At 34.5% G+C, this 13,258-nt stretch overlaps 1 protein-coding gene across 1 annotated transcript; it reads right to left on the reverse strand.

The window, feature by feature from the left end:
• Window positions 1-8,508: 8,508 nt before the first annotated feature.
• LOC141653878 (putative CRM domain-containing protein At3g25440, chloroplastic) lies at window positions 8,509-11,724 on the reverse strand (the record flags this gene model as incomplete). Its single annotated transcript, XM_074461747.1, is given in 5 exon segments — window positions 8,509-8,832; window positions 8,835-9,252; window positions 9,254-9,304; window positions 10,004-10,016; window positions 11,303-11,724. Coding segments are annotated over 5 exon segments (1,068 nt in total), but the record flags the coding sequence as incomplete, so codon positions are not given.
• Window positions 11,725-13,258: the final 1,534 nt, after the last annotated feature.

The raw sequence follows: 13,258 nt of genomic DNA on the forward strand, positions 1-13,258 counted from the left end.
TAACAAGAACATGTTAAGGTTTAACCTCAGACCCAATCCATATATCAATTATTTTCTTCCCCTCTAACCTATTGAACATTTTCATACGATCAATGTCATCCCTTAACCACACTGATCTCATTTTATATGAATATGCCAATGAAGGGTTTGTAGGCCATTTAATCTTTTCTGCTTCCACCTCATGAAACATGTCATTATAAACATCAATAAGCAAGATCCTATCAGTATCTTAAACTAAAATTTCTACAAAATTAGCCCATAATGCAGCTTCAAGACTATATTCTCCATACTGCATTCAAAATTCAATATTTACAAAGTTTCAGTTAAAAAAAATCATCAAAAACATAATCTGATAAAAAATAGCAAATAATCTAAGATTACAACTTAAGAAATTGCAACTTTCCTAAGTTAAAACATAATTATTAAACACAAAAAAAAAAACATCAATAACCAAAATTAAAACCCAAAAGATAGGGAAAACATCTTACCTTTAAAATCACAGATGATGAAAGACGAAATCTTGGGTTTAATGCTTCTTGATAATGAGGATGAAATTATGAAGCAGAAACCCTAATTTTTTTTATTGATGAAAAGGGAAATGAAAAGAAACTGAAAGTGTGAGGGAACTGGAGGGTTTTCAGAAATTAAAGGGATTTTTTTTTTGTAAAAATTCATTTCCTATGTGTAATAGTCAAACAACCTAGTCATTAGCCATATCAGCCCACTCATGCCATGTAATTCGCCACTTAGGACACTTAACGTCTAATTTAGTCGGAGTTAGAGTTAATGGTCACGGTAATCAAAATTAATTAACTCGAGGGTTACCAAATTCTGTTTCTAATTTGCAGGGTTATCATGTTGTTGGAATAAGTGTCCTCCGACAATAATGCGATAACAACTGTCGATCATAATGATCACATGTTTAAATCTCATATTTAAGAATACATGTGGGAAGTAATATTTTACAGTCAACTGGTCCACACATATCGATAATGATTGGCTGACTAGAGTTTGACATTACTGTCATGCAACGGTGGTGATCAGTTGATCCCCTTAGGTCATACCTATAGGAAAATACTCTTAATTGATTATTTAATTAATCGTATGCCGATACGAGTTAATTAAATTGCTTAAAATTGACGGATGATTTTGTGAGTAAAGTTAATGTGTCTCATTGTAATTCGATTAAATGAGATACGGACTAAGTAATCGAATTGTTTTATTACTTAGATTGAATTATTGTTACGAAACAATTAAAACGGATTGAATAATTTATTATAAATTCAAGTTGTTGAAATTTATAATTTGATAAACCATTTTGGTACAAGTAATCAAGAATTACTAGTTAAATTTTGTATGTGACATATTTTATTAATATGTTAATTTTTAGTATGTTAAAAATACATTATAATGTAACATGTCATGTAACATGTGACATATAACAAAATTGACAAATGACAAAATAAAATGGACCTTCCATTTTATGTGTATGTGCCGAAATGGAGGGAGTATTAGAGGATAAATTGTGTTGATTATTCTAATAAAGAAAACACAATGATTATAGTCTAATTGTAGCCATGCATGCCTAGTCTTATCTTGAGAAGAACACAAGACCATGCATTGGCCTCTAATCCCCCTCCCAACCGGTTTTTCCCACTAGGAAAAGGCCAAGGGTTTTTCTCTATAATTATTCACTACTTCATTATTTTTTTTCTTGTGTTAAAAATTATTAACTCTCTACATTTGTAAAATAATTTTAGAGAAAGAAAACTCACAAAATCCTCTTCTCTTGACCGAAATACAAGAGAACAAAAACACCATTTTTGTGTCCAAATTTTAAGTAAGATTAGTATTATTACTAGTTCATAATCATATTAGTTATTAAGGGTGTTCCTTGGGTATAAACTTTTGGGAGAGATTCTAATTTGAATCTTAGTTCATCCATTGTTGGAAACCTCAAGAACTAACAAGTAGGAGATCTTGTTGGTGCCCAATAAATCCGAAATCTCAAAGTAAGATTGACGATTTCTTCTCTAATCTTGTTTTTAGTTTGCATGCATAAGATCTAGTTATTATTTTATGACTAAATAATCACATTTGTATGAAATGTATAGAAATAGAATTAATGAATCCTAACAAGTGGTATCATGAGCCTTAGGTTGTTTGCATGCAAATCGGTTTATTGTTTTTCCGAGTTAATCTTATTAACAAACAAAACTTGTAGTTTTGTGTTTATTATGATATATCACGAAATCACTTTGCATGTTAAATTTTCTGGTACTAAAATGTATTTGGGATATTTTGGTTCATTTATGGATTATATTGTTCATTTTGTTAATTTATGACATAAAAAATGTGATTTTGTATATATAAATGTCATTTTTGGACGAAATATAGCTAAACTTCGAATTTTCAAGTGATTTTTGGATATGTTTTCACATGTTATACATACTGATGGCCTGTACGTTTTCATGTAAAAATAAGTTGTTTTGCTCGAAATATGAATTTTATAAGTTAAAATCGTATTTAAATGGGTAAATAGGTTAATATGAGTTATATTTCGAATTTAATCATGATATTTTAGTACTTTATCCCATGAAATTTTACAAGATGTGTGTAAAATTTTTGGCTATAGTGAAGTCTTTTTGCATGATTTATGAATTTTTGATGAAAAATCACATAAATAGTGACTATAATTAGTTATAATGCTAAAACATACTTCATGACTAAAGAAAAACGTCACATGTTGCATTTTATCATATATTTCAGATCTAAAAGTGAAAAATTGATGAAAATAAATTTTCTCATATTTTAATGGTCATATTTGTTAAAACCGATAAACCGCAACATTGTTTTTCTCGATAAATTTTCGAAATTTTTAACCTAAGTTTTGAAAATTATGAGTGTCATGGTATTTTTCCAGAATATTCATGAGTTTAAATTTCAAATTTTGAAATTATTTGAAATTTTTATAATTTAATTTCAAGTTTATAGTATAATATTTTATTTTTGGTCCAATGATGAACAATATTAAGAAATCAAGTTTAATTATTTTGATAAGGTTAGTGAAGACTAAGTTTTGAGTCCTATGATGGTTAGGGTAATTAACTTGTACATAAATATGAATTTATGTAATTATTGTGATTTTAATAAGTTAAATCACGCATATCCATAAAAACCGATAAAATATACGATATTGGCTCTTTAAAGGCGATTTAGCTTAAAATTTGAGCATGTTCATACATATTATAATGCTGCATTTTATTTATGATTGTCATATTTTAATTTTATGTAATTTTTGAATTATGTAATTTTACTTAGTATGGCCTTAGTTTTAAATTGATATTACCCGAAATGCATGGGAATATCGATTCGGTTGTAATCATTGTGATCTCGTATCACCGTTTTGTAATTTAATAGATTTAATTTTTTATTACAAATGTATAATTGGAAATTATGTAATTTTTATTTATTATTTGAAATTTTCCCGGAGTTTCCATGAAAACGGTGTTACCTCGAGATGCGTGCCAAGACCGAAGATCAAGGGATCAAAGGAGTTGGTTTCCGAATTTGTAATAGTTTATTAGATTTACTATTTTAGGAAGGCCATACTAGGATTTTATTTTTATGCTTTGCATTTTATTTATATGTTGCATGCATCGCTAAATCTCCATAACTAAACATGCATTTTAAATCGAGTTTATCGACCGTGTCAATTACAATTATCGTAGTTCACCGCTTTAGTTCACTTAAAACGTGATAGATAATAAATTGACATGACCTCTCGCTAAACAAACAGTTGAGACTTAGCCTTACCAAAAAATTAGAAACCATGAAAACCTATTTCTGAGGGAGTGCGCTCGGCCAAACCGGGGTACAAACCTTGTTACGTAGGAGAAGTGGGTGATAAATGTCTATCCACCGAATTCATGTTGATGAGGGTTGTATCGCCAAAGCGTGCCCAAGTTAATGTGAATTTGGATCATGGACACATTTATTCAAAATTTGGGTTGAACTCAACAAAAGTATTCTCGACCATAGCCGGATGTGTTTTGGGCTAAAAATAAAAATTAATGTAATTTTATCGACCAAGAGTTCTAAAAGTAGAATCGATTAAAGGGTTAATCCACCGAGTTATATTGATAAGGGATGTATCGCCAAAGCGTGCCCAAGTTGATATGAATTTGGGTCTTGGAATCATTTATCAAAGTTAGGTAGAGGTCACTAGATAAATGCAATAAAACTTGTTTAAATTAAAATTTACGAGTATTATTATTATTTTAAAACCGACGAGTGTTTTATTCCTTCTATTTTTGTTTTGTAGACCACTTTTATTTCTCATAACAAATGGCCGCACCAAACAACAATGCTCACGCTCTCACTAATGTTTCATGGCTCCGATCCTTTATGGATCGATGTAAACTTGAAAAGAATGGGTCAAATTTCTCCGATTGGGATGCCCAACTCAAATTAGCCGCTCAAGGTGACGACAAGCTTCGTTACCTCATTGAGGCCTCTCCACCCGAACCTAATGCTAGGTCGAGTGTCGCAACAAGGGAAGCCTATGAAGCTTACCATAAGGAACCCGCCGCAATTAAAAATGTGTTTATTTTTGCGATGGAGGCGGATCTCCAAAGGAGAGCTTTCAAAATGGGCACCGCTATTGAAATTTATTCCAAACTTGTGACAATGTTCTCACAAACACCGAGGATCGTCCAATATGAGGCGGCCTTGGCATTCTTTGATCTCGATTTCAAGGAGGGCCGATGTCTATAAGAGCTAAGTTAATTGTTAACCACACTAGTGTCGTTACTTAACCTCATTATGAAAATAAAATGGTTAAACCTCCTTCCGAAAAGGGTATTTTGAGAAGGACGTGTATTAAATGGGATTTTACATTTAAATAATGACATTGCTACGCATCATTATAAAAATGAATGAGTTAGAGATTAAAATCTCTTTCCATAAGTTTAAGATTGAAACCATTTCAAAATAGGTGTTTTGAAAAGATATGTTGGAAACATATATGGTTTTATCTTAATAACTTGGCAAAGCAAAATTGATTTCAATTCTTGAAATGTTTCGATTGAGTAGTCAAATACGAAACATGTGGAATTGAGTGGGAGTTTAAAATTATCATGTGAAGACATGAAATTTAGTGGGAGCAATCATCTTGTAAACTTTATAACTCATTACTCATTGAGAATGACGAGCTAGTACTGTCTTTCACAAAGAAGTATTTGAGTTTTCAATTCTGGATGAAAATGGACTATGATGAATCCAATCACAACATGGGATGTTGGATAGGCATTGAGATATTCACATCAAATCAACGAGAAACGTAGGTTATTCATATCAATGAAAATGGAATTACCATAAGCAGTCACGGTCATTCATTGAACCTAAGAATGGTTGATTACATGATTAGAAAAGAAAAATTACTAATGTTTCCGCCATTAGAATAATCATGCACATGTCCTATAATGAATCATATGCTTAAGAGTATGATGAGTCATTGGTAAGCCATATAAGAATTATCATGAATTCTCGAGGAGAACTAATGAGCTATTCTAGTGTTTGATAGAACACTCTGTTATGCGACAAGAAGTTGCACATATTGAAGTTTTGAAAACGCGTAAGGATTTATGAAAATCCTAAGCTAATTAAAGCTAAAAGGAGAAATAAGAAGTTTGAAAAGATACTTGGTTATAGTAAGAAGTTACTGAAAACTAGTATTTTTCAAATTTGCTAGGACTTATGAGAAGTGCTAGGCTAATCATCTTGACAATTGTTGCAAGATCCTACAAAACATATACCTGGTACATTATGAGTTGGAAGAACACTTGACTAGTGCAAGTTATGTCGTCCACCATAATTCGTTTGTTATGTGATAAACAACAAGAAAGTTCTCTCAAAATAAAGAACCTAAACCTAGTTTGGGAAACTAGATATGTACTTGGTGAGATTCATGCTATGTAAGACAAACATGAAAATAAAGGAAAATGTAATTCAAGAGTTTGAACACATGGACACATGGTGTGTTAAACTCATGTTGCAAATGACTAGTATTTACACGCTTACAATATACATCACAAGGTGGTAATATGGTATTGACTACCCGAATGTGATGTCCACATTTGTCGTTTGAGTTATTATTAACTCACCTTATACTTTGTTACATCCAAACGGGTTGTAGAGACAATTGAACCCCGTTAAAGTGAACACGGATTAGCATTGTATTCGCCCATAGTCACTTACATGAGGTGACGTCTCGAAGTGACTAGAGTATGATGCGATTGATGGCAAGTTCAAGTGGCATGGATTCATGTGAGATGACTAGTCGATCACATAGGCAGACTGTTAGGAACACTTTGTCGGGCTAATGACCGCTTATAGAGTTATGGCAATTTTATATAGCCTGGTCGTTGCGAGAGCTACTATAGTATTCTAATGAGTCAATTCTTTGACTAAAGACTGTTCGCCTAAGGTGGCACAGTTTCAGATTGACTTTGATTTATGTTACTACGACCTTCGTAAATGGGGTCAAAGGGGCATATTTTGGGTTATGATGGCTGTGGCTAATCGAAGGGAATAGTGCGATAGTAATTGTCCACCCCTTGTCAGGGTTAAAACAATATCTCAGGGCCACTCGAGGAGTAATGAACTGGAAATGCGTGGCCATGCTCGGAAGGTATCTATGGTAGATAATTCTGGTCATCCAGTTATTCTCCAGATCGAGGAAACCACTCTCGATATGATCACTTGCAAGTACGACCCGAAAGACACCTTGCATTGAGTAGGAGATAGTAATAGGACAAGAGAATTGGTGACGCACACTTGTCGAGGACAAGTGGGAGATTGTTGGAATAAGTGTCCTCTGACAATAATGCGATCACAACTGTCGATCATAATGATCACATGTTTAAATCTCATATTTAAGAATACATGTGGGAAGTCATATTTTACATCAACCTGGTCCACACATATCGGTAATGATTGGTGACTAGAGTTTGACATTATCGTCGTGCGACGATGGTGATCAGTTGATCCCCTTAGGTCATACCTATAGGGAAATACTCTTAATTGATTATTTAATTAATCGTATGCCGATACGAGTTAATTAAATTGCTTAAAATTGACGGATGATTTTGTGAGTAAAGTTAACGTGTCTCATTGTAATTCGATTAAATGAGATACGGACTAAGTAATCGAATTGTTTTATTACTTTGATTGAATTATTGTTACGAAACAATTGAAACGGATTGAATAATTTATTATAAATTCAAGTTGTTGAAATTTATAATTTGATAAACCATTTTGGTACAAGTAATCAAGAATTACTAGTTAAATTTTGTATGTGACATATTTTATTAATATGTTGTTTTTTAATATGTTAAAAATACATTATAATGTAACATGTCATGCAACATGTGACATATAACAAAATTGACAAATGACAAAATAAAATGGACCTTCCATTTTATGTGTATGTGCCGAAATGGAGGGAGTATTAGAGGATAAATTGTGTTGATTATTCTAATAAGAAAAACACAATGATTATAGTCTAATTGAAGCCATGCATGCCTAGTCTTATCTTGAGAAGAACACAAGACCATGCATTGGCCTCTAATCCCCCTCCCAACCGGTTTTTCCCACTAGAAAAAGGCCAAGGATTTTTCTCTATAATTATTCACTACTTCATTATTTTTTTTCTAGTGTTAAAAATTATTAACTCTCTACATTTGTGAAATAATTTTAGAGAAAGAAAGCTCACAAAATTCTCTTCTCTTGACCGAAATACAAGAGAACAAAAACACCATTTTTGTGTCCAAATTTTAAGTAAGATTAGTATTATTACTAGTTCATAATAATATTAGTTATTAAGGGTGTTCCTTGGGTATAAACTTTTGGGAGAGATTGTAATTTGAATCTTAGTTCATCCATTGTTGGAAAGCTCAAGAACTAACAAGTAGGAGATCTTGTTGGTGCCCAATAAATCCGAAATCCCAAAGTAAGATTGACGATTTCTTCTCTAATCTTGTATTTAGTTTGCATGCATAAGATCTAGTTATTATTTTATGACTAAATAATCACATTTTTATGAAATGTATAAAAATGGAATTAATGAATCCAAACACATGTGTAAGTTGAAAAAGTTCAGGGTCATAATATAGGAAAGCCTCAAAATATATATAGACGAAGGTGTCGGAGGAATTAGATTTGTTCTTGGTTCTATAATACCTTTATCCTTCACTTGCTGCAACCTGTTATCGATCTTTGCTCAGTGACTGCTCATGCACTAGCAAGGTTTGTGGCATAAGCTTATTGAGTCGTGGCATTGTGCCTGCCCTTTATTTGTGGTAAGCTAATCAGGTTTGAAACATACGTAGCACTCCGTAGTTAAGTGCCAATTTAGCTGTAAAAAAAAATTTAATTTTGACTATAAAACTCGGCTTATCCGAATGGTATTTAGTACTCCGTATTTACCAAGCTAAAAGACACCTAAAGTTGCAGGGGTGCCCAGGGTGCAGCATGAGATTAGAGTTAGTTCAAAACTAAAGCCACCCAAGTGGAAAAAATTGTTTAACAAAATCAAAAATTTGGTAAAAAAAAGAGAGAATAAAACCAACACAAAAGAACACTATTATGAAAATGAATGGCTTATAGACTAATTATTTACAGAAACTCTAGATAACAAATACTGATCCAACAAATAGCTCCCTGAACTCAAATTCTTGGAGCAAGCGAATTTCCACAACCACATGAAATTTCCTTCTAACACCACACATCTTTTTCTCTTCGTCCTCAAAAGTTCAGCTGCTCGTAAAAAATCTGATCAACTTCATCAAATTCCGCCAAATCAGCATTCTCGATTCTCTTTGGGTCCATAGACATGAGGTGCAAACCTTCCTTATTATTAGCCGGAAATTTGTCGAATTGGTGCAAGTAAAGAGGTCGTTCAGCGTTTCCCTCAGTATCTGAATCTGTCTCAAACATATCAGATAGGTCTTCTGATTCTGAACCCATTCCACCATCACTCATGGAGTCATCCTCCTCAACGTTATTTTTATACTAATCCATGAGTGCTTTCAGCTTATTTGAAGGTGCTAATCCTGAGTTCGGAATGGCAGCATGATAATCATCTTCCGCATCGACTTTGGAGACATCTTGAGGTTGTTCAGAAGCATGATCCCCTCTGTTTTAATGTTGCGCTCGGAGTAATTCAAGCTCCTGCTCTAGCCTTGGTATATATATACCTTCTAACTGCCCGCAAAGCATCTCTGTGTTTGGATTTGTCCAGGGCCTGCATAGAACAAATGAACATCCAACTACTGGTGGTCACAAAGACAAGTTCTTTTCCAAACACTGGAAATCATATTATATGTGAAAACCCAAATTAAGAAAGATGGCAAATTATCTACTCTCATATTATCACCTACTTACTTTTACATGCTTATCATCCAACACAACCCGTCCAAACCACCACTCACACAGCCCAAAACCACTAAAACCCAGCCCCAGCCCCAACAACCCGTGTATCTCTGCCACAAATACCACCAATCCAACCCCAAAACGATGGAGTCCATTCCTCCACCGAGAAGGGGGTGGTGTTTAAGTATTGGCGTGGGTATATAGGGTGGTAGTGGAAGTGCAGTGTTCCAAACGGTGGTTAAAAATGTTTCGGATGAAGGGAGTTGGTGTGACTGCTAGTGGTCGGTTGGGAGGTGCAGGAGAGGTGTTTTGTATGGAGGAATTTAGTAAGGGCCTCTGGGGTTGGGGACTTGGGTGTTAAGAGAGAGTCGGTGGGTAAGGGCACTCTTGTCCATTCATAGACTTCTATACGCTCAAATAAGGAAATAGGAAAGAAAAGGTGATTAAGGCCAACAAGGAAATAGGGAAAGTAAAGGCTCGAAGAAGGAACGGGAGAGGCGGATGATATTGAATAGAAGGGAAGGTTGACAGGTTGAGGGAGGGTTGAATATATCTAGACTTGTAGGCTCACAGCCTTACCCCAACTTTATAAGAAATAAAAACTATTTCAGAATGATCCATAAAGAAAATTGCATGAATAACAGCTACTTTAAGAAGGAAAAAAAAGCAAAACCAAATTTGTGGGACATTTTGCTTCGTTCATCATAACCCAAAAACAAAAACAAAAACACTAAGTTTGACTCCAAGAGTACATGCATCATAATAATTCATTGAACAACTAAAAACACATTGTGTATTCCTGCTCAAAAAGATGTCTGAGGAAACAGTAAGTCTTTGACTCCAAGAGTTCATGACTCTTACGTCATACTAATTCATTGAATGACTAAAAAAGCATTATGTATTCCTGCTCAAACGATGTCTGAGGTAACCGTAAGTCTTGGACTCCAAGAGAGCATGACTCATAATAATTCATCGAACGACTAAAAATACATAATGTATTCCTGCTCAAAACGATGTCTTACTGTCTGAGGTACATCCACTTTTGTAATATAATTTCATCTCATAGTTCCGTATGTGTTCCTTAGAATTACAGATTTAGACAATTTTTGCTACTAGAAGTCAGAAGATGACAGAAAGTAACACAATAATTCGATCATTTCAAATTTCAATGCAGTAAATAAAGGCATAAAAGTTAATCGTCTAAACAGCTAAAAGCTGTAACTCCACGACATAACAGTAGAGGTGGCAAACGGGTCAATCGGATCAGTTTCGGTTCAGGTTCTTTCGGATCGGGTTGTTTTAGTTTATCTTTTTTTTCGATTTCAGTTCGGTTCAACTCAGGTTGGATTCAGTTTTCTCTTTTAATCGGTTATAGATATTTTGGGTCGGTTCAGGTTCGAGTTGGGTCAATATCGGTGCAAATAAGGTTAAGTCGGGTCAATATCCAAGCAGATGAGATTCGAGTTAGGTCATAATCGGATCAGATGTCAATGGATTAAGTCTTTATTCAAAACATTGGATATAATATGAATAATATTTTCGTAAAAAGTAATAAATAATATTTTTTTGTATAATTACGTTATAATATTAATTCATTGACGTTAAAGGGGTGTCACTCATGTACAAAAAGACACCCTAGATGTGACGCCTAGGTACATTTGGGTCATTTCGGGTTTGAATGTTGGGTTTCTGTCATTACAGTTATACCTTGGTTAGGTGTCGATTCAGGTATTTTCGATCAGTTTTTCTGGTTCAGTATACTTTTGCCAGTCTACATAACAGCTACGACAATAATGGAGACGGTACCATCTATAAGCAAATACGTAGGTTGGGGGTCTGAAAATAATTGTACTCTAAAAAAATAAATTACCTTTTCCTTGGAAGGGCGACTCGTGGTGACATTATTTCTGTTGGCGGTTGAGCATAGTTCTTTCCCCTGTACATGATTATTGTGTCCTCTTCTTGAATATCAAGTACAATCCAACCTGTTAGTCTTGCTAGCTCAGTAGCTATCTCCTTCACTTCCTCTGGAGTGAATGTCTTTACAATTACTTGTAGCGTTTGGTGTTTCTTCCAATGCAAATGCATGTTTAGAATTACACCCTGGTAAATCCCTCGCCGACCAATTGGGACATAATTCTTGCTCTTAAGACCCATCTTCAGAAAACAGAAATGTTCTTCAGGTGTCAAGACTTCAGGATCATGAGTAGTCTCTAACCATTCTTTGGGTTCCAATTTCTTCAAATCATCTCGAAGTTTTGCTTCTTTATTGCGAGCTTGTAAAACAGCTAATTATGAACGAAGGAAATTTTCTCACATACCCTGCTGGCTGCTAGGCATCCCCCCTTACTTCTAGTTTCATAAAAGAAACACACACACACACACACACACACACACACACACACACACACACACACACACACACACACACACACACACACACACACACACACACACACACACACACACACACACACACACACGCACGCACACGCACATGCACACACACACACACACACAAACACGCACGATAAAACCAGGCTCGTTATGAAGCTAAATATAGCATAGCTCATTTCAGCTGGAATCTAAGGGGAAAATCAAAGCAACTACTCAGTTAAGGTGGTTTATTGTAAAGCTGCACATTATCAAGTCAAATATTTATTATTTTGAGAAATATTTCTATATGATTTCTATCTAGGGGTAGAGCTGCTTGATGCAAGACTTTTCGAAAATTGAATACTTAGGGACTATGAGACACCAACGATCAGAGTTAAGAACAAGAGTAATATATATGGAGGTCCATCATAACATGATCAGATAATAATTACAGTTGTGATCAAAGGCATACAAATAAAACATGTCCACCGAAGAGGATGAATGCTACACAAGTGATGAAGATGCTAACTCTGTTATTGATCATCAGTTTTCTGCTATATGTCAATTGTATCTCAGGTGATGAAGATGCTAACTCTACACAGGTGATAACCCTCTCATGTATCCCAATTCACAACCATACCAGAAGATTTAAAACCTTTTCACACAATTAGGAAAATGATCTCCACTTCAAATATCTTCATTGAACCCAAACCAAACGAAATACAACATTTCATAACAGACAGGAATACCATCATCTACCGCTACATCATCATCAATATTTAAATGTTTGATGCCAAAAGTACAAGGAACAGTTGAAGAATGTTGGGGCTGACCTTATTCAGTTTGTACAGAATCTTTTCTTCACTTGTCATTTATTGATACTCTTTTTTCTTTTTTATATCTGAAGTGCTTGAGCCACCTGACGACAACTCTTTTTCCCTTTAGTTTTTTCCTCTTAACCTTTATAGATGAATCCTGAGCAGCAGGGCGACTTTGAGTTTGCTTTGTATTACTTTCATTTTTATTAGGTCCTTTCAGAAAGGGAGTACTGTGGAAGCCATGATGGTGTGTAATAGATAAAACTTGGAGTGGCCCAAATGCTGGATCTCGGACGAAAGCCTTGGATAAAATACCATGGAAGCTACTATAGAATGAGACTTTGATCATACATACTGACTGAGACTATTTATTAAAGTTTAAGCCAAAAATTTAATACGTAACACTAGAATCGAATTACGTGGTCATGGCCAATAATGCTCAAGTATCTAGTGTTGAGAATAAGGTCCAACCCACATTAAGGATCCCACATTAGAGAATTAGAGAAGAGCATTCCACTATATTTAGCAAGGGGCTACTCCGTCTATTGCGAATTGGTTTTAGATTGAAACCTCCACTATGAGGTTGATGAGGGTTATCGATATTGGGGTCAGTCGGTATATCTTACTTGCAA

The sequence above is a fragment of the Silene latifolia genome, chromosome 1 (genome assembly GCF_048544455.1).
Source record: "Silene latifolia isolate original U9 population chromosome 1, ASM4854445v1, whole genome shotgun sequence".
NCBI classification, from domain to species: domain Eukaryota; kingdom Viridiplantae; phylum Streptophyta; class Magnoliopsida; order Caryophyllales; family Caryophyllaceae; genus Silene; species Silene latifolia.